Consider the following 21,900-nt stretch of genomic DNA (forward strand, 5'->3'; position numbering starts at 1 on the left):
CCAACGATAAAACCTAATATTAATATAATCTCTTATATATGTACAGAATATTTTCACATATGTTAATTAATTTGATCTTCACAATGACTGAATAGTTACTCTTGGAGAGGTATGTGATATATAATTATGACAGAGATTATAGACACAGACCCCTTCATGTACTTTCTCATAATTTAAGATACATTAAGTTACCTCTTCAAAAGTTAAAGAAATATCTGTGACATTTTCTAGATAGCCCAAGATTGAGCTAGCAGTACAGCAATGATATACACTGATTTAACAAACAGAAAGAACTAATGCTTTGATTTAAATATTGCAAATGGACACAAAAAGAATAAAAGTCCAATACAATTAACTTTGGTTTTATCTGAATTGGGTAAAATCACTAAAGATCTACCCATTACTTCTTAAAATGTGACAACAGGAGCCTTTATAATATTAGTCTAGCAGTTTTCTAACTTTATGGTCTGAAGATCTCTTTTTACTCTTAAAAATTATTGTGAACTCTAAAGAGCTTTTATTTATGTGAGTTTATCTATTTATATTTACTATATTAGCAATTAAAATTGAGAATTAAAAATAATTTATTAATCTAAAAATAACAAACTCATTGTATGTTAACAAAGAGCATTTTTATGATGCCAAAAACAGAAAAATTTTAGTGGGGAGTGACATTCTTTTACAACTTTGTAAATCTCAAATCTCTTTAACGTTTGGCTTAATAGAAGATACCTAAATTCTGAAATCTGCTTCTACAATGTGCTGTGATACATTATTTTGCTCTAAGTACATGAAAAAAAGCAACCTCACACAAATAAGCAATTAGAAAAAGAATACTTTAATAAACTTTTCAGATACTTATTGATAATCTTTTTTGATACTACAAAAATTCAATAAGGTGGTATTTTTTAAAGCATAGGATGAAACGTGGAATCTGAAGCCTTATCAATGAACTGTTCTTACTGTTATACATTAAAATCCACTGGTTTACCTGACATGTTGAACGGATCTTTTACAGACGCATGATTTCTTATCATGCACTGGTCACTTTGAAACTTCTGGTTCATTGAGTTATATGAATTTTCCAAATACTGCACATTTTATTATTCAATATAGAAAAATCGTGATTAATATCACCTCTAATTTCATCAAAGAAGTCTTTAAATATTGAGAAGCTACCAAGTTCATGGTTTCTATAACTCAGTTTTATCACTGACAACACATGGTATCAACTATTTTCCTTGAAATGACAGGCTCACTTTGCTCATTTTTTAGAAAGTGTCTGCCTAATACTCAAGCCTGAATAACTATAGTTTGTCTATAAGTTGTTCTTTCAAGCAAAAATAGTGTTCCACAAAATGAAGACTTGGTTGGCTTGCAACCCAAAAAATCATGAGTACTTTTCCTTGAGATAATCATCATACCTCATTATGCAACAGGAGTGTTTAATGCATATGTCCCATTTTGTCCTACAGAATGTTAAAAAAGACGTGTACTCAAAAGGTCAAGACTCAGTAAAACAACTTTTACTGCTTTATCAAGGACATTTTTAAGTGAAGCTGGATTTCTCTTTAACCGCAAGCACACAGCTTGAATAACACAACTACCACCAGTACAATTTGGTACTACTTCTTGATTCATGCTAGAGTGTTGGCAGTTTTACTTACTTTTGCTTCTGTACCATTAGTGCTTTTGCAACGCAGGTAAAAAGGCAAATGGCATCTTAATATTAATATGAAAATAATTTTGACTGGACAGACAACTAGACCCCCAGGTGTATGTTGATTTCATTTTGAAAACAATAGCATTAGGCCAATCAATTCCTGTTCTTTATATGGAAATCTGAGGACTTAGTAATATGCTAATCAGTGCCTTCATGAAGTAACAGAATCTTCATTTATTCAGGGGTCAACCACATAGCTAGCAACCAAAACAAAACTTATTTACAGCACCAATGGTCATTGCTGATCTGTGATGGAACCCTTCACCCACTGTCCATAAGCCTTAAGACAGGGTCTCAGGGATTTGTTTTAATCAGTATTCTAGTGTAGTATTTGCTCCAGATCCAGTTAGTCCTAAAGACTCAAGAAATCTCAAACTGACCTGATGTGTAATTAGATATTTTCCTTGATCAAGGAACAGACTTAACTATTATAGCTTTCACTCCCACACTATCAGTTCACTAGAGTAAAGAAAGATCCTTAACATGAAGTCCATAAACCCTCCTAGAGTAATTTAAATAGTTCAGATTAATTATCAGTGACTGGTATCACTGTCATTTTCAAGAAGAAATAAAGCCCCCTAAAATGAGGAAAAACTTGAAAAAGTATTTTCCAAAGTATAATCTCTTCTAATTAATTAACTAAAATACACAGCCACAGAAACTTACCTCAAGTAAGACGTTTTAAAATTTGATAAGAAAATACTTTTTCATCATCAGTTTCTCTAATATTAAAAAATAGTCCCCATAACTCTAAGGATAACTCTAAGAATATGAATTCTATTAAAAGCAGAATAAGATTATCAAAATGCTGGTTTAATTTGTCCATTTGACTATATACCATAAAAGTGCTCCAAAAGGACCATAAGCTAACTTCATTGTAAGCCCACCAATTAAAGGCAAAATAATAGATGCCTATTTAAAATGCACTGCAAAGGACTCGCAGAAATGAAAGAAATACAATAAAAAGTAAAACAGAAGAGAAAAAACAGCCACACACAGAACAAGTGTACTATTGAAAAAGATGTGATAAACTGAAAACCAAGTTAGAGGAAAGGCACACAAACAGGGAGGTAAAGAATTATTAATAGACAAGTTAAAGAAGTTTGCAATATGGCCTACAAATGGCCCAAGGGGAATAAACTGTTTTGGGGATCGCCAATTTAATAAAGTGGGTCACTAGTTTTTAAAAGACAGGAACAAATGAGTAAGATTTTAGAATATTTTAAAAGTGGGTGGGAACAACAAAGATGAATAATGTGATGTTCAAAAAAATGTACAATACTCAATAAATAATGAACTTAATTTCTCCAGAAATTTAGGAATTTAGAATTTAATTTTTTAAATAGAATTAAAAACAAAAAAACCTCTGGAGAACTGTGCAAAGATGACCAGAATAAATAACTCAGTAACAACCTATATCTTCAGAATAATATGTAATACAAGAGTAATTACATGAATATTCAGAAAAATTTGAGCACAGCTATACATAAACTCTGAAACACTACTTTGACCTCTATTAGCATAGACAAAACTCTAAATTCTTACAATGAACAGAAGTATGCCATTAAAAAAAAAAAAAAGAAATCTGCTATAAAGATGGCTAAATTCTAACAAATAGTTAAAATGCAACCTAATTTTCAGGTAATTGTTAAATCTCCCAGGTAAGCTATATCCTGTAAATGTAGACTTTAAGCATTCCAGCAGCCCAAAAGAACTGTAATAACACATCCTAAAACTATTTTACTACATAAATTCAAAACTGAAATATGTACTAATAGTAACAAGAATTTAAACAACACAAATATATAGGAATTTAAATGTTTCTAATACAAAATTAGGCATCACTGTCAAAAATACATGGCTATCTTATACATTTAAATGTTTTTAGCTGGAAATTAGGAAAAATAAAAAGAAACTAAATATCCTTATCTCCTCTTGCAAAACTAAGTATCCAAACTTCATATCATTTGTCTTATAAATACATAATTTTAAATACAGTTTGTTCAGCTTTAACGTTGGCATCATCTTTCATTCTTCCTTTTCACACACTGTATTTAGAATTCCATCAATTCTTTTGCAATAGTTCTTGAACTTGCTCCCTCTTCAATCATACAGCCCACATTGACCTAGGACCTTACCACCAAAAACATAAATGACATCCATCACTACCCATCTATCTTCTTTACCTGTTCCTCAAGCACTAATACAGTGTTAAATTCCATTGATCCAATGATGTATTCTCAGTACTTACAATACTATAAGCAGTATATGCTCAATAAATACTGAATGAACAAATGAATTTCTATTCTGCAAACTAATGTTCCTGAAATAATACATTTAATCTGCCAATAAGGAATTTTAAATGGCTCTCCAGTGCCTGCCATATGCAGCCTAAATTATACTAGTTAATTTTTAGGTTTTCCATAATCTGGCCTACTCTAGCTATGCAATTTTATATTCGACTACTCCCCAGCTTGGATCCTCTACTAAGACTAGTGCCCTCACCATCTTCCAGATAATACACATACATAATATACTTTTTCCTCAAGCTGCTTCCCTAGCTTAAAACACCCTCCTCCCCTCATCAATGGCTACCGAAGTTCAGTAATTCAAGGTATAATCAAATATAGTTTCCTCCCTATTTAGGTTTCCCTAACTATCCATCATTCAAGAGGCCAAACCAAACTTCTAACTAACTTCTAAACTTATAACTTCTGAACAGTAGGGTTCTGTAACGTACACCCACCAACACACACTGAAAAGACACATATAAAATTCAGAAGGAAGGAAGGAAGGAAGGAGGGAGAGAAGGAAGGAAAGAAGGAAAGGAAGGAAGAAGCTAGTAACCAGAGATTTGTTTTCAAATACAAATACATGCCTGGGATGATTCATTATTCACTAATAGATTCATCTTAGTCAGTTATATACATTCAATACTTAACACAAAAACTTAAGTTTAAAATGAGATACTACAAGATTCTGAATCATCACATGTATATTCTATTTACAAAGATAGAAATACAGTTTAATTCATTTGCAAAAATTTTAAACAAAGAAATGGAGAAAATTAGGTTAACCTTCAATTATGAGTAAAGTCAACACTCCACTTTCCCTGAATATTCAAATTAACTAGGATTTTACTATGGTTCACCCTTTTTTAAACCAGTCTTGGGAAAAATAGTTCGGAGTACTGCCTCCATTGGTTTTTCTCCACAACTTCTCATCCTCCACAACCTGGTAAAAATCCAGGTCTTAATCAACTAGGACCCAGCACCTAAAACTAAATCATCATCCTTGGTCCTTCACCACTCAAGGGAAAAGGTATAGTCATGTTGTCAATGATAATGTGAAGTTCAAAAAAAAATTTTTCTAGCCTTCACTAGGAAAGTAAGTCGCATTAAGAATACACCAATTGGGGGGTGGGTGGGGTATAGCTCAGTGGTAGAGTGCATGCTTAGCATGCTCAAGGTCCTGGGTTCAATCCCCAGTACTTCCATTAAAAAAAAAAAAAGTAAATAAATAAACCTAATTACCTTCCCCCACTAAATAAAAAAATTTTTTTAAACTCTAAAAAAAAAAAAAGAAGAAAGAATACACCATTTAAAAATTTCCCAGAAAAACTACTGAGATGTTCCACAAAGTTTAATTTTTAATACAAGGATTATTGTAATCAAAGTTTCAATTACCAGTCTTTATTATCCAGTTTTCTATTTTAATTCAAAATACTAATGCCTATCTCTAGTAGTAATCAAGAGACCATAGCTTCAAAAATAATAAGGAAATAAGTTCCTTCTCAACTTTATTCACTCTAGTCCATTTTATCCACCCAGTACCATGGTCTAACTTTGGCCCTAGATCACCATTCAGAGACACAACCTACAAAATCTCAAATTCTGAAAGTCCCCTCTGACATCAACATCCTACACCACTCTGTTTCACTCCTTCTAAACCCACCTTCCTTCATCCTTATTGCAAAGTCTAACTCTATCGGCCTGCAGCTGATGACACTCCTCACTTTAATGCTCACACTCTATTCATTTTAACTACTCACCTGAAAATATTCTCGCCCACGTCTACCTGTCAATCCTCAGTTATGCATAAACTCCACTGGTCTTTTGTCAATTTCTGAGCGCTAAGCATTACTGTGTAAGTTGCTCTACCATGCTGATTGGCTTCACTACAAATGTGTGGTTTCCAAATCTCAAGTAAGCCATCAACCCTGCATGACAATACTTGTATTCATCTTTAACTGAGTCTCTTTGTGATTTCCTCCCAGCAGCCTTGTGAAATTTTCCACTTTCCTCAAACCTCCAGCCTTTTAATGTTCCTGTTCCCTAGGATATGTCATTGGCTCTCTTATATATTTTTTTTCTGACACCCATAGTCCTTAGTTTCTATTACAAACTTAAAAGCTAATTCTCATATCTCTACATCTCTATATCTCTATTCTAGACCTTTCTCCTGAGCACCAGACCTATGCATATCACCTGCCCACAAGATATTTCTCACTGTTAACCAGACATTCCAAAATAAACTCAAAATCACTTTCTACACTTCCCCTCCCCTCAACTTTTCATCCTCCTGTAATGCTTTACTTACAAAGGCACTACAACCATTCTTCACTCAAGTAAAAAACTTGATAATCATCCTAGACACATCCCACGCTCATTCTCCATACCAAACTGGTAACCAAGTCCAATAACTTCAGCATTCTCTCTCTTCCTTATTATTTCTACATCAGTGCAGTTTTTCTCTCTGTTCTGGCTTTCATAAGCACCAACATCAGTCCTTCTAAAACGCAAATGCTATCTGTTTCAATTCCTTCAATATTCTGTAGCCTATAGTACTGTTTTTCAAGCTGGGGTAAAGTAGTGAGTGAAATCTTTTAAAGAAACAAAATTATCCAGAATCTGTGAGTATCTGTCCATAGACATCATAAGAGTCCAAGGCCCCTACTTGAAAAACTGGCTTAATAAATTAGTTTTAGTCTATGAAAAAAAATCTTTCAATTGTGAATTTTCACTGCAAAAGAATTGTTATTATTATCTCTTGAAAAATAATTTAGATTACTGAAATGAAAACACAAAAATTAGAAGTCCTAAAGACCCCCAAGAATACCTGTGGACCCAGTTTAAGAAACACTAATTGTAATGGTTAATTTTATGTGTTTACTTGGCTAGACCACGGTGCCCAGATATTTGGTCAATTATTATTCTGGATGTTCTATGAAGTTGTTTTCTGGACAAGATTAACATTTAAATCAACAGACTTTGAATAAAGCAGATTGCCCTCCATAATGTGGATGGGCCTCATTCAATCATCTGAAGGCCTTAATGAAACAAAGACTGACTTTCTGCTAGAAAATTGCCTTGAACACAATGCAGTTCTTCCCTCAGTTCATGTAGGCCTACCCCATCAGATTTTGGACTAACCAAGCCTCCACAATCTGAGCCAAATCTTAAAAATAAATATACACCTGCCTCCCTCCCTCTCTCTAAATACATACACATACACACACACACACTCACACCCTGTTGGTTCCGTTCTCTGGAGAGAACCTGAAATAATACACCTCTTTACAGGAAAAAAAATCTTCTTAACATGCTGTCTTAAGGACAGCTTCCCACTCTCCAACTCTTCAAATTCATTTACCATGTACAAGAAGCATACAATCTCTGTTTTGGCCATACAAAATAACATACTGTTACCTGATTCCACCATTTTAATTCACATTTTCAAACTTCTTTTCATGATATTTTCTCTCTTTAAAATGTCCTTCCTCCTACTCCCACTATTTATGACTCCTATTCACCCAGTTGCTCCTACTCAACTTTTATGTCCCAATTCAAGCATTCCCTCTTCAAGAAACCTTTCCTCCTTATAAATAATAACCTCTCTCTGTGCCAACACTGTACCAAGAACATAATCCACTATTCAGCACATATGTCACACTGCAATTTGTTTACATGCTTGTCCCTCTTAGTAATGGACAAAGACCATACCTTATTTAGCATCACATCCACAGCACCTACCAGATAGTTTGTCATAATAGACTTTGTCACAGAATAAGCACTCAGAAACGATTAAATAAATGAACTTATCTTTTGAATGCACCATCCCTTCATCCTTCTCACTAAGTACTGTATTTAGATCTTGGCAAAAGTGATCTCTGCCCCGAGTCCCATTGTGGCCCTCTTCAGGACATGCCCCTCACCTCTGGACAAGAAGTCCACAGAAATAAGAGGATGTACCCATATGCTCCTTTTCCTTGATGACACTCCATTCATCTGGAACTCTGGAATTTCTTGTTCAAATATCTCTAATCCAATTTCAGGACCTGCACCGGCCTCTTTCCCAGATCTCTCCTGAGGGTGGAACTTGCTACAGACATGTACAACCTTGGGTCAAGGAGCAGCAGTTTGGAGGAGGGAGTACAAGAGCTTGGACTCAGGCATGCATGCAAGATGTCCATAGGAATGCACAGAAGACCTCTTTGTGGTGTCAGAGTTAGGGATGGGGACTGGAGGTTGGGTCCCACCACTTCTGATACAGAACTTTGAGCTTATGAATTCTAAATTCCACAAATTCTTAACTTGAATTTTAATTGTAAGGCTATGAACAAAAATCTCAATATGTTGAACATCATCAGGAAAGTTACTGGAAACCAAACTAAAGGTATGACGTGTATTCTAAAACCACATAAACGTCTTCTTAGCGCAGTGGGCAGCATGTCAGTCTCATATAAAACCACATAAAACCATGGACTATGACTTGTTCATCTTACCACCTCACCTGAGCAAGATATAACAGAGGTGGGGGAAAGATCCAATAAAGGTAATTAAAATAAATAAGGAGACGGAGAGAAAATACAAGAAAAATTAAAATGTAAAACAAACTAAATTGTACAATATTAAACTAGAGAATGTCCTCAAAATTTTTATATAATAAAAGTATATAACATCTTCATTCATTCCTTTGACATTTACTGAAAACTTATGATGTACAAAATCTATGCTAGGCACTGGTGATAACATAACACAAAATCTCTAGCCTCTAAATGCTAACTCTCTAGTAGTCACAGCACTTTACCAATTTGGTAAAGTAGATAAGGGATCATAGGGGAGAGATTAATTAACTCTGCCAAGGGAATTCACAGGGTGTTAAAGGATGAGTAGGAATTTGCTAAGCAAAAAAAGGGGAAGGAAAGCCTAGGGGAAAATTATTATTATTACAACAGAAATAAAAGATATCAACCGCTAACATTCATTGAGCACTTGCTATATATCCTAAGCATTGTGCATAAATCATCTTATTTGATTCTCATAATAACCGTGTCATCCTCTTTTTATCCTGTTTATAAATGAGGAAATTGAGAAGTAAAGTGAGGTGAGACCAACAGAGATCATTCAAAACCAAGCTATGAATGATCATGATTTCTTTGAGGCAACATAAAAAGCTGGTATGGTATAGCACAGGATAATAACAATGACAAAAACCAGCACTGGGGATACAGTGGTCAACAAAACAGAAAATAGATACTATCCCTGCCTTAGCAGAGATTATGTCTACTCCAGGAAGGAAACATTATCTCCCATTTTAGAGATGTAGAAACTGAGATGTGAAGATGCTAAGTAAATTGTTTAAGGTCACACACTGTGTGTGTGAGAAGTGACATCAAGTCTGTCTCATTCAAAGCCCAAATTCATTACACTTTACCCACAGCCTCTCTATTATTCACTCAACAGAAGTGTATTAAAAACCTACTGTATATCAAGCACTACGTTAGGAAGAGAGAGATAAAAGATATAGTCCTTGGCATCAAGGAATTCACAGGTTAGTCAGCAGGGTCAATCACACCAGGAACTGCTATTATCAAGGTTTACTCTCTATATATAGGGTCCTAGAGAAGCACAAGGAGGAGTACTAAGCCCAGCATCAGCCAGGGAATGGCACAGAAGTTAAAGAAAGCAATAGAGAGGAAGTGGAAGAGCGTTCTAAGGAAAGGAAGAGTGTGTAGAAAGGCACAGAGACATATGAGAACACTGCTTGTCTTAGGGAACTGTAAATCTGCTCAATCTCTGGCTATGCTCTGAGGATTGGTACTATGCAAAGATGAAAACAGAGAATCAGGCAGCAGCCAGACCTCAAAGGAGTCTAGACACTTAAGTAATGTGCTTACTCTGAAGGCAGAAGAAATTTATTGAACCATTTTAAAGGTAAGAGTAGCACGATAAAATCTGTTTTAGAGAGTTTCATATGATTACAGATGAGAAGACAACTTGAAGAGGGGCAAGCCAAACATAAGAAGACCAGTCAGGGGCAACTGCATTAATCCCAGACTCAGAGACACATGTGAGAAATGTTTGGGAGGTAAATCACAAAACTAGTAGACAGCAACTCTGACTACATTATGAATGTGTTTTTAAAGAAGCAACAAAGACCATACCAAAATTCAGAGTCAATGCCATACTTGGTAAGACAGCTTATGTATTTTGTAATCACTTTACAGCTATTATAGTCATGAAGTTAGCACAATCTACTTTTGAATCTTAAGCACTGACAAAACTAAGGAACATTTATCAACTTCCTCTATTAAATGGTTTCTTTAGGTACACTTTATGAAGCTGCTTCTCAGGAAATACTTTAGCAGAAGCTGGATGACCATGTGTCATATAAAAATGATTTTCAGAGTAGATGACTTCTAAAGTCCCTTCAAATTCAAGACTCTAAAAGAAGAAATACCATAACAAGTATTTCACAATTACTAGGTATTTCAAGTACAGATCTCTATAGCTATCTAATGGGGCTGAATCACAGAGAGTAATTCCAAATACTATTTTGATACTATTAAAAATTTTTTTTGGTACTTAAAACCCTAACATACTATGTTTTCAACTGCTTTGGTAGTATGAACAGGATTACGAAATCAACTACAATGTCACAAATTCCTTAAAAATTCACAGCAAGTAATATTCTAAATTGGCTGCAGGACTGCATAAAATCTCAAACAGGAAAATGATTATTTCCACTTCACTGTCACCAAGCCCTATGTCTGATAACTAGCACTGAGGAAAAAGGACTTCATTTGGTTGAAGTAGGAAAATGCCCTGCAGCATGCAGAAGAGCTGGCCCATCATTCCAGATCTTTAAAATAGCTTCCCCTTCCCATTAGTTAAAGAGGACGGATGTCATGTCACAAGCTCTTACAGAGGTTCTTTGATTCAAGGAGCTACTCAGTGAAACCCAGGACTGATCCCTGCATACAGTGAATCCCAAATCAGTGAACAGACTCTGAAATTATACAGCAGTCAGTAAAATGGCATAAAGAAGTCAGTTCTTTACTTTCAGATTCTAGGCCGTCACTAAATTAATCAATATTCTTACCCTTAATAAACACTTTAGGTGAAAAAAATAATAATTCTACCGTAAGAATCCTGTAACAAAATTCTATGTCACATCTGAAAGCAGAAATACAAGACTGGCAGGGCAAAAATATAATTATAAGCATATAAACAGATTTCCATTTCTGGCCAAGACGGAATAACAGGAACCAAATTTACCCTCCTGCTTGAAACAACTGGGGGGAAAAAAGACAAAACATATGAAGCATTTTTCAAAACAATGGACATCAGCAACAAAGGACAATAGATCCCTAATAGATGGGAAACATACAAGATGAGTCCTACAACTGCCCCACTTTATTGCCTTGAAAGAGTTTCTAGGCCACAGAACAGGAATAGGGAACCTAGGCAGAGCACAGTGGTCTCCCTGAGTTGAAACAGAACTTAGTCTGGAGACAGCAAGACTGTCATATACAAGGCAGAGTGCCTGAGACAGAGCTACACAGAAAGTTCCAGAGACGTGCAGAGGGTACACCCCAAGTCTTCAGCTGAGTACTTATCAGTGTATACTACCCATGGACAGTGAAAGAACCACCAAAAAGGATTAGAGGGAACACCACCCAGTTCCTGTTCTCACCAGAGTACTCAGAAGGGTTTTGCCTCAACAGTGCAACAAAGACGAAGTGGTACTGCCTAGCACAACTTAAAAGCAAGATCTGAAAAGATCAAATTGTTTCCAAGTAATTTAACTGCATTCCAGAACAAAGCTCAAGAATATTTTTAATGGAATACAAAAACATCCAGCACCCAACAAGCTAAAATTTCACATGTCTGGCATCTGGTAAAAAATTACCATGCATGCAAAAGCAAGAAAACACAATTCATAATGAGGAGAAAAATCAATCAAATCACACAGCTGGTATTAGTAGACAGGAACATTAAGCCAGTTATAATTGTAGTCTGTATGTTCAAGAATCTAGAGAAGAAAACAGCATGAAAGCTATAGACATGAAGGATATAAAAAAAGACTGAATTTCTAGAGATGGAACTACAACATCTGAAATAAAAAATACACTGGTTGGGATTAATAGCAGGTTAAATATTGCAGAAAAAAAAGATTAATGAATTTAGCAAGATTATCCAAAATGAAACTGAAAAAAGACTGAAAAAACTGAACATCAGTGAACATCAAGCAGTCTGAAATACAAGTAACTGGACTTCCAAAAGAAAGGATGAAAAGAAATATATATGTTTAAAGAAATTGGCCAAAATTTTTTTCCAAATTTGAACTACAAACCCACAGATCCAAGAGGCTCAATAAACTCCAAACACAAGAAATATGAAGAAAAACACATAAAGTTGCATTTACAAAGAGTTCTCACCTGCAAATTCTATAACCAAATGTAATCCAGAAATTACTTACACTGAGGTTAACTTTAAGGTTAACCTATTGGGTACAGTTTCAGCTGACAATTTGATAGAGTACTTTACATCAAACATTAATTTGAGTAAAGTGCTTAACAGAAATCTTGATTTCAAAATTAGCAAAATATAGCTTTTAAAATTATACTGTTACCCTATTAGGCAAATAATTAGGTAATAAACTAAAATATATTTGTGTTGATCTTATTTTAGTAAATTTTTTTTAATATTAAAACATACTTTTTAAAAAATTTCCTTTTCCTTTAATTTATATAGGTCATCCACAACAGAAATAGGACACTGAAAAAACTTTTAAAGAAACTGAGAGGTGGAACTGAAAACAGAAGCAGATTTGAGGTTTGGAATAGAGCTGGTCCTCCCCAAAAAACAACCTGGTAACCACTATTTTGGGACACCATTACTTCAAAATATACATATATATTATTTTAAGTATAAAACTGTACCCAAAGTGGAAACAAGCAAAAGTGCCTGTTTTTAGCACCACAGACAACTCTTCAGAATTTAAAAAAAAAATCTTTTTTTTTTTTTTGGAAAAAGAATTATTCAAATTAAAACCATTAAAGGGAAAAACTAAAGTATTTTCCTATTTTTGTGAACATACCTTTTTTTTAGGGTTCAGCATACAAATTCAAAATTTTCTGTCTAAAAACAAACAAGAAGAGAGATATAGGGGAACAAGTTCTGAGTATCTACTGTAATGGCTACCCTTCCTGTCATCTGTGTTCCCTAAAATAGAAGTCAGTTTAATTATTCTACCATTTTGGTTAGGAAATAGTGGGATATTTCAAAGATTAAAAATAGTTCCATAGGAGAGCTGCCAAAAATATATTAATTATCCCTAGAAATAATTAATATCCAAATTCCCTTTTACTTTCTTTAAAATATATACCACATTTAGATAACATATATTTCTTTGGGTGCCTATACAAATAAACACTTTTGGAAAATATGTAGTAGTATAATACAGTATTTCCCTGTAGGATCAATTAACACATACATGAAGAACAGCATACAAATCTCTCCAAGCATACAGACCACAAGTATCTGAGTACACAGACTGAGAAGTTACCAGAAAACAGTAATTTAAGGATTTGACTTATACCTTCTTTTAGGTAAAAAAATCTGAAAAAAACCCTAATATCAAAAAACATAAAACTGACCATTTATATGTTATTAGTCTATTAACAGCAGACTTATTCTCTGCTAACAATTATTTATTAATAATGCACTAAATTCCCACATATATAAAAAGAAAGCCCTGAATTTGAAAGTTCCAAACTACTCTTGTAATGAGGTTGTATTCAAGAGAAAGAAGGCTAAATACACATTTTGAGCACACCTGTAATATTCACTACACTGATGTGCTGAGAATGTATGCATGCCACAATACATATAATGGATAAAAATGTAGTTTTTATTTCACTGACTCAGCTACCAATATGATTTCGATATTCAATTGCCACTTCACAAACACTTTCCTACTTAATATAAACCAAATATCATAAACATAAGACAAAGATTTACCTAGTAAATCATTATCTAATTGACATCAAGATTTCAATCTTCTGCATTTCAAAACTAGCTCTAATACTGTAAAATGATCCCCCAAATATTAACCTAATAATTCACAAATAAATCACCTAGACTTTAGTTATTATATGCATTTTAATTACTTGCTACAACAGTCCTCACCAATTAGAATTGCTCTTTGAAATTCTCTCCTCTGAAATCTGTTATTACTTCACCAGTTTCAAATTTTGAGCCATTTATTTTTAGACACAAAGGTTAATAAGAAACATTTCTGCACCAAATGCACATAACTTTACAGTAAAGGCCTTTCCCCCCTTAGGAAACTATTCTAATTCTCCCTCTCATCTTACCAAATTATCAAGGAGGACACAATGTGGTTTGAATTTCAGCACTGAATACAGTAAGTCACAATACTTGATTTACAAAATAAAAAATAAAAGTTTCACAATTTTAACAGGTATAATTCCTAGTTTGTGATAAATGGGCTGGGCATGTTAAAATTATCATTCCTTTCAAGGTCCAATTCTTAAACTACCTAAATTTTTCTGGCCAAAGAATTAAATTCGGATCTTAAAACATAAAGTAAGTTCACAGTATGCATTTTTTCAGGGAAAAAAAAAAAGTTGCCTAAGAAGAAAGAAAAGAATACTTACATTTGGAGCATGACCTGGTTCAAGAAAACCCCATCCACCAAAGCCACATATTCATCCAGGTTGGTCCCATTTCCTGCAGCCAGAGGTCCAAACGTTTTAACCTAAGAACAGAATGATGATCATCACGACAGAACGCCCACCTCCATCTCTGCAGCCACAAATAATGCCGCAAAATATGCAATAAATAACACCCTACTTACCCAAGTGACCAAGGGGCTGGTCATGAACTGCTCCAGAAGGGGAGTAAAAATCTCGTTCTCCATTTTACAGAAAATGTATTTGAAAAAAGGAACTACCACAAAAATCAGCCTAGGAAATTGGTCACTAAACGGTGAAGAATTAAGTAGAAATCAATGAAAGTCCATTTTGGCACGGGAAAAAAATCCCATTGTGGAGGGGAGAAAAACTCTCCCTCCTCAAAAAACACCCCAGAGGAAAACGAGCCGAAATCCCGAGAAGTGGCTTCGACAGCAGCCACGAGCGGCAGGCTGCTCTGGAAATGTCTGTACCGGGCGAGGAGGGGCAGAGAAAAGGCATCTGGAGGAGGAAGAAGGGAAAAAGGGCTGGAGCAGCAAGACAAAAAGCCCGTCAAGGTTGCCCAGCTCCTGGAGGAGCCAGACCAGCAAGGCTGCCCCCAATGAATTAATCCCAAAGTGGGCTAATTGAAATCCCACGATTGAGACTATGTTAAGGGTTCCGAGCCCCAGGCGACCTCCGCGTTCGGCTCAACACGTTCCACCCACCAGTGGGCATGGAGCCGCTTTGACCCGCGGAGCCTCGCCTGCCAGTAGCCCCTCACCAACGACAGGCAGGGCTCGCCCCTTCCCCCCGAGCAGCCACCATCCCTCCGCCGCCCTCGAGCCTCGCTGCCTGTCCCCTTCCCCTCCCAGGGGGTGGGGGCTTGAATCCTGTCCCTAAGCCACCAATTTCCTGAGCCCTGCCAAGCCTTTTCAGTGCGACTCTGGGAAGCCCTGGCACAAAATCACCGCCGCGCTCCAGCCTCCTCCTCCGCCCTCTCTGGAGGAGCCGGAGTAACGGCCTCAGAACCGCAGTGCCGCATCACACCCCGCTCCCCGCCGCCCAACCCGCCGTCAAAGGGAGCGCGCTTCTCCCTCCGCGCCCATATCCTTCCGCCGACTCCCCGCCCCTCCGGCGCCGCAGCCTCTCGGTTGTAGGAGAAGAAAACCGCTGCATGAGCGCGCTCCCGAGCGCGCGCGCCCCCAGGCCGGCCCCGCCGCCGCCCAGATCCCGGCGGCGGGCGCGTCGTGAACACGCACTCGCTGCAGCTGCTGCGGTGGCCGGCACCTCGCTCGCGAGCAGGACGGTTGCCAGGGCCTTGGGGGGGCGGGGATGGGAAAGGCCGAGGAAGGGGTCTGTTGCTCTCTCGCTCTTGCCTAATTATGGTTTATTTCCTCCCCGAATGCCTTCTTTGATGTGTGAAGGAAAGAGAACGAAATCCCTCTCTTTTAAACATAAGGGGTGCAGACAACCTTTTCCGAACGGTTTGATTTGATCTGTTAAGCGTGCTTTCGCCAGCAAAACGGAAAACTCACTGCAGTAAATAGCAAAGGAGGCACTTCGGCCTCAAACTTGTGGGGTTTTTTTTTTCCTCCTTTTTTTCTTTCTCTTCTTCTTCAAAAAAATCCAGTCCACGAAAGCATGCATGCTCTTCAAAGTTGCAAGTGAATGTAGTAGGATTTTAAATAATCAAAGCTGTCTTTCAACACGTTGGTATTCCCTGACGGAGCAAACGCGATTCAGACATTGTTGTTGGACTATTTGGCGATTGAAGAAAAGCCAAACAAAATCAAGAGCTACTAAGAGGAAACATTTGGAAATCATCCAAGCTGGGTGACAAATAAACAGATTACATATTTGTCATAAATCTCAATGCTGTGCACGACTGGAACCATCAAAGTAATTTTAACAGTTCCCCAGCAAAATCAAATGTTACTCCTTCTCATTCTGAAGGAAAATAAAGACTTTTTTTCCCTGGGACAAAATGGCATGCAAAACAATTTTTTTTTGAGAAAATAAATATAGTATTATGGTTTTGCAATGTGTGCTGTTTACATTTACATAAATATCTACTTTGAGTACTTATATATTTTAAATTAGCACTGAACATGTTTTTGCCATAATACTGAATTAAGAAACAGCCCACTTTCTTAGTTAGGTTAAGAGCCTGGGCTCTAGAGTCTTCCTGACTGGTTCAGATCCAGTCTCCAACACTTACCAGCTGTGTGAGTCTAGGCAAGTCTCTGAACCTCTCTGCACTTCACTTTCTTAACTTGTAAAGCAGAGGTAATAATAGTGTTAAACCAAACGGCAACCTACAGTAAGTGCTCTGTAAATATTATTGCTGTTGTTTTCATCATTATTCCCTTTGAATTAAGAATCTTGAGGGGGAAAATTTGAAATGTAAGTTCTTTTACTTCAGTTGCAGGGTAAAGAGTCTTGCTTTGGAGAGCAGGAAAGTGCCCCTCCCAAATCATCTTAATTAAAATCAGGATGCATTCATGTGGCACTTTGCTAGGTGGTATACAGAGTAGAATCCTGCATTGCCCTGGCCAGTACACAAGCCTTGGGTAGTCTTAGTTGCTAGCAATCTTTTCCTTCTGCCCTTGATGACTCTTTCTTAATCACAATGCTTTATTTGGAAACAGACCAAGAGTGAGCACGCACCAAGAAGGAAGCAAAGCGTTCAAGAGCACCCAGTGCCTGACATACCCACTTTTCTTTTAATCCTTCAGAAACTTGATTAAACAGCATGGAAGTGTTCGTGCCTATGCTATGGTTTCTCTTAAAACAAACCAAACTTCTTCATTCATAGATGAAAAACCCATAAAGTTTAACACAAAGTACAAGTGAAGGGCATTTTGGACAGTGATGACTAGAGTTTAGCACAGGAGTCGTGTGTTAAGATAGCATTGTTTATCCTCTTTACATTCAGTAGCTAACCCTCACAGAAATCTGTATTCTCCTTTAGAACCAGATGGCCCCAGATGCTTCCTGGTCTATCTTTAGGTTTTACACACACACACACACACATATGCACACACTCAACAAAGAAACATGAGGAGTTAATTGTAAAAACAGGAAGATTTAGACCAGACTGAGGTCTGGAGTAACTTATTTGAAAACCTACCAATTCACAATTCTCTAGTTTAACAGCAGCCTTAGAAACGCTTTAAAATATCTCAAGAGTACAATGAGGAAACTTCTCCGGCAAAAGAGGGATTGTACATTATACACAATTTAATGGTTTTTGAATTGCAACATCCTGTGAGACTAAATCCAAAAAGCTTCCTCCTATTCTCATTTCACTTACGGAGATTTCTCAAGATTTCTTCAAGGTACTTTTGTGCTTTGTCGTCATTTGTCCTCAATTCATCCTTTCTTAGAATGTTAAATCCAACAGGAAAGGACTTTGGAAAAATCATACCCATCTGGTTAAGGTCTAAGTTATTAGCGCTACTTTCTTCTAATCGGAAGTTAAATGGTTGAAATGGACCATGATCCCGTTCAGGAATCTCTGGAGAAAGATTCTCCCCTGTGCATTATAATTGAGGCTTCCCCTGTAGGTTACACATACATAACACTACTCATGTACCAAAATCACCCATGTTTACCTCCATCTTGATTTACACTACAGGAAGTGATAGACTTACCCCAAACCGGGCTCCTTGGTGACACATATTTGCAAAACTAATCACATTCATAAGTTAGTATGATAAAAATAATGTAAATACAGTAGCAGAATGACACTGTTGTTTATAATAACCGAACAATGGAAACAACCCAAATGTCCATCAATTGATAATTGAATAAATTAAATGTGGTATATCCACACAATGGAATATAATTTGGCAATAAAAAGAGTGAAGTACTGACACATGCTACAACATGGGTGAACCTTGAAAACATTATGCTAAGTTAAAAAAGCCAGTCACAAGTACTGCATATTGTATAATTTCATTTACATGAAATGTCCAGAAGAAACAAATTTATAGAGACAGAAAGTAGATTAGTATTTGTCTGGATCTGGAGAAGCTGGGAGGAAATGGGATTCATGTTTCAGGGGTATGGGTTTCTTTCTGAGAAAAAAAAAATTCTAAATTTGATTGTGGTGACGGATGCACAATTCTGAGAATATACTAAAAATCATTGAATTGGATAATTTTAGTGGCTAAATTGGCAATTATTTCTCAAAAAAATCTGTTTTAGAAAAAAAGAATGGTGCTATTGCTTCATGAATGTTTTTAAAAAATAATCATACCATCAAGAAATTTAATCTCTCATAGAGTTTTCAGAAGGGTCTCTAAGTCTTCTTGTTCTAAAGAATAAGATTTCAAACTCACCTAAGAATATAGAAGGCATATATTTTAATTATCCAACATAATTTTAAGAGAAGCATACAATGACACAGAGAGAGAGAGAGAAATTAGGTCTGTTACTTAACTTCTTTGAGCAGCTATTTCCTCCACGGTAAAATGAGGATAGTGGTTTCATTCACTACTTGACCTTTGCTTAGACAGTGGGCTTGTAGTTTTGTCCTGTATCTCAACTGGGCTGATGAAAGTGAAGTTGGAGATGGCAGGGCAGAGAATGGGGTCCTCTTCTCAGCCCAGTCTTCAATGGCTCCTCTTAAACACCCTAATGCTGTGTTCCAAACAAAGTGAACCATCCCAAATTCACCATTACATTCCATGCCACCACCCCCTGAAATGCCCTTTTCTGCTTTCTAACAAGGTGAACCCCCAGCCTTCAGGATTCAAGTGTCACTCCTTCTGAAGCACTCCTCTTCCTCGGTTACGCTGACTACTCCCTCTTTTGTGCCTGCAGGTGATCTAATCTCCCTTTATTCCTGTAATTTACTCTGAATGGCATGTGTTTGCTGACATGCCCTTTTGGGAAGATGGGGAAATCCTGTAAAGTGACCTTGGTTTTTTTTGTATCTCCGGCCTTTAGGACAGTACCTTGCTGTTATGGGCACTCTCAGTCAATATGTCAGAGGCTTTCTTCAACCATGGTGACCAGTTTAAGTTCCTAACAACTGGCAAGAGCTCCCAGCTGAGCAGCGTCCCACAAGGACTATTCTAGCTAACTAATGACCTAGAGGAAGCATTAGCTGATTACTGCTTGCCAATGAGTTTGAAGAACTAAAAAGACATTGAGACCATAAAATACATGGCTTTCAAGACAGCTCTTTTTCCCCCAAGTCTGTATGATTTTTTTTTCTCAGAGAAAAGCACTGAAGAATACAGAAACATCATGTAATCTTTTACTTCTCAGACAGCATATAATGATATTTATCCTCTTCAACATCCAAACTGTTTTTCATTTGTTATCATTTTGATGGAAATCTTGTAGAAAGGTATTGTAATTGTCTGAGCTTTATTGGACAGCATATTCTGAAAAGAAACTGATCATTTATTTAAGAGACATGTCAATACAATTGATCCAAATTATTGTGTTGTGCTTTTAACATAACGATGTATTCAGAGGCTCTCAAGAGGTGCGAGGGTGTTTGGCCTACACTCACAGGTCTCAGACAACTGTGTTTTGAGTTTTTATTTTACTTTCAGTAGTTTTCCTATCTTTTCTCCTGACTTTTTTTTTTTGGTGGTGAAAATATCTCTATCGAGAGCTCTATCGAGAGTCTCCATTCAAATTTGCTGCTTCTAATTTTCTATGTGCAGGGAGTTCACAGATTGTTAAAACAGTCTGAAAGAATAAATTTTTTGTCACATCTCTACATAGAGCTTGCAAGGATGGAATATAACACTCCGTGAAGAGCAAAGATAACCATCACCACCTTTTGGGGAGAAAAAGACAAAACTGCATACTGGCTGCAGGTATTGGGAATCCAGGACCCAAGACTTCTTTTTTTTAATTAAGTAATTAATTTTTTATTGAAGTATAGTTGATTTACAATGCTGTGTTAGTTTCTGGTATACAGCAAAGTGACTCAGACGTGTGTGTGTATATATGTATATATGTAAAAATATATATATATACACACACATATATATGTATACACATATATATATGAAAGAATGAATAATTTTTGAGTGAGGACCTGATAGGCTCTCCTATGAGTACAGCCCATGAATTTGTGATATGCCTAAAAGCATCTCTTGGTGTAATGTTTCAGCTGTGGTGTGACATGAAATAATTTTGTAAGTTAATGGTCAGTTAGGTATTTCCAGGGCATAACTGTCTCACCACGTGTTCAGTTCCTTGTATTTGTATGGTTCCTCCCCTTCTTTTAATTCCCTAAATCTGTGTAATAGGTGGTGACTCATTTCTACTTAAAATGCTGCTTGTGGAAAGATACTAAGCAAATGGAAACCTCCTAGAGGAGAAAATAAAAACGTGTCTAGGGAAGGCCAAATATTATAAAATGGACTTTTAAAAGATGAAAAAAATCACTCTGCTTTTCTAATTGTAAGCCTCTACAATGTACTCATTTACATCCTAGAGGCATAAGTTAGCAATACCTAGTTAAAACAGAACTCGGCCTGTGTCAGAACAAATGATGGAGCAGTAACAGACAAAAATTCCCCGCGGCTGGCATTACCCTCACAGTGAAGAAATATCATAGAAATATAATTTATAAATTACATACCATGACAACAGCTTAAGACCTTCTAATAAAAGAAACATGAACTGGCTATTCTTGGGTATAATAATACCATTTTTAGGGCATCATTTGAATTTGCCACACAGCATTCCCTTTAAGGTAAATGAGCAAGCAAGTACCCACATAAGGCACACTGGTGCATTTAGGCTACTAAAAATAAATGAAGGCTAAAACAAGTGCTTCTAATCATAGGAAGAATGTAGATCTGCTTCCATATCAAAAAATACAAATTACAAGTGAGGGAATATGAAGATATTTTATTTCCTTCTGTTGAATGACAGAAGGAAGATGTCTAAAAAAAATGTGTATACTGATATGAGACTTATGTATTTGGTGTTCTGCTGTCTAAAGTTAAAATTCATGTGAAATTTTAAAAAATTTTTAGTGTAAATGTTTTTACTTCCTAATCTTCAATCACTGTATGCCAGTTGAGTATTTTCTTAAAATGTTAACTTGAGAACAGTTCTCAGACTTAATTTTATTCTATGAATTTTGTAATCTAAAGATCTGTCTTTTGCTCCTCAAACTAAGATATCAATATAAAATATTCAGTTACATAAAGCT

The 21,900-nt window shown here is 36.3% G+C and overlaps 1 protein-coding gene across 10 annotated transcripts in view; it reads right to left on the reverse strand.

The window, feature by feature from the left end:
* The window catches only part of CCDC88A (coiled-coil domain containing 88A), a 105,067-nt gene extending 89,323 nt beyond the window's left edge, over positions 1-15,744 (reverse strand). For 4 of the 10 annotated variants that reach the window (XM_074341156.1, XM_010951872.3, XM_045514360.2 and 1 more), the window contains exons 1-2: positions 14,891-15,742; positions 14,691-14,791 (exon numbers count right to left, since the gene is read on the reverse strand). In XM_074341156.1, the coding sequence (XP_074197257.1) occupies positions 14,691-14,791; positions 14,891-14,953 (164 nt within the window). In that variant the 5' untranslated portion in view covers positions 14,954-15,742. Of the gene's footprint in view, positions 1-14,690; positions 14,792-14,890 lie in introns of those variants that run through there. The other 6 variants (XM_045514357.2, XM_045514358.2, XM_074341154.1 and 3 more) reach the window with 3 other exon arrangements.
* Between the last annotated feature and the right edge of the window lie 6,156 nt (positions 15,745-21,900).

Source organism: Camelus bactrianus, chromosome 15, assembly GCF_048773025.1.
Source record: "Camelus bactrianus isolate YW-2024 breed Bactrian camel chromosome 15, ASM4877302v1, whole genome shotgun sequence".
In the NCBI taxonomy this organism is placed as follows: domain Eukaryota; kingdom Metazoa; phylum Chordata; class Mammalia; order Artiodactyla; family Camelidae; genus Camelus; species Camelus bactrianus.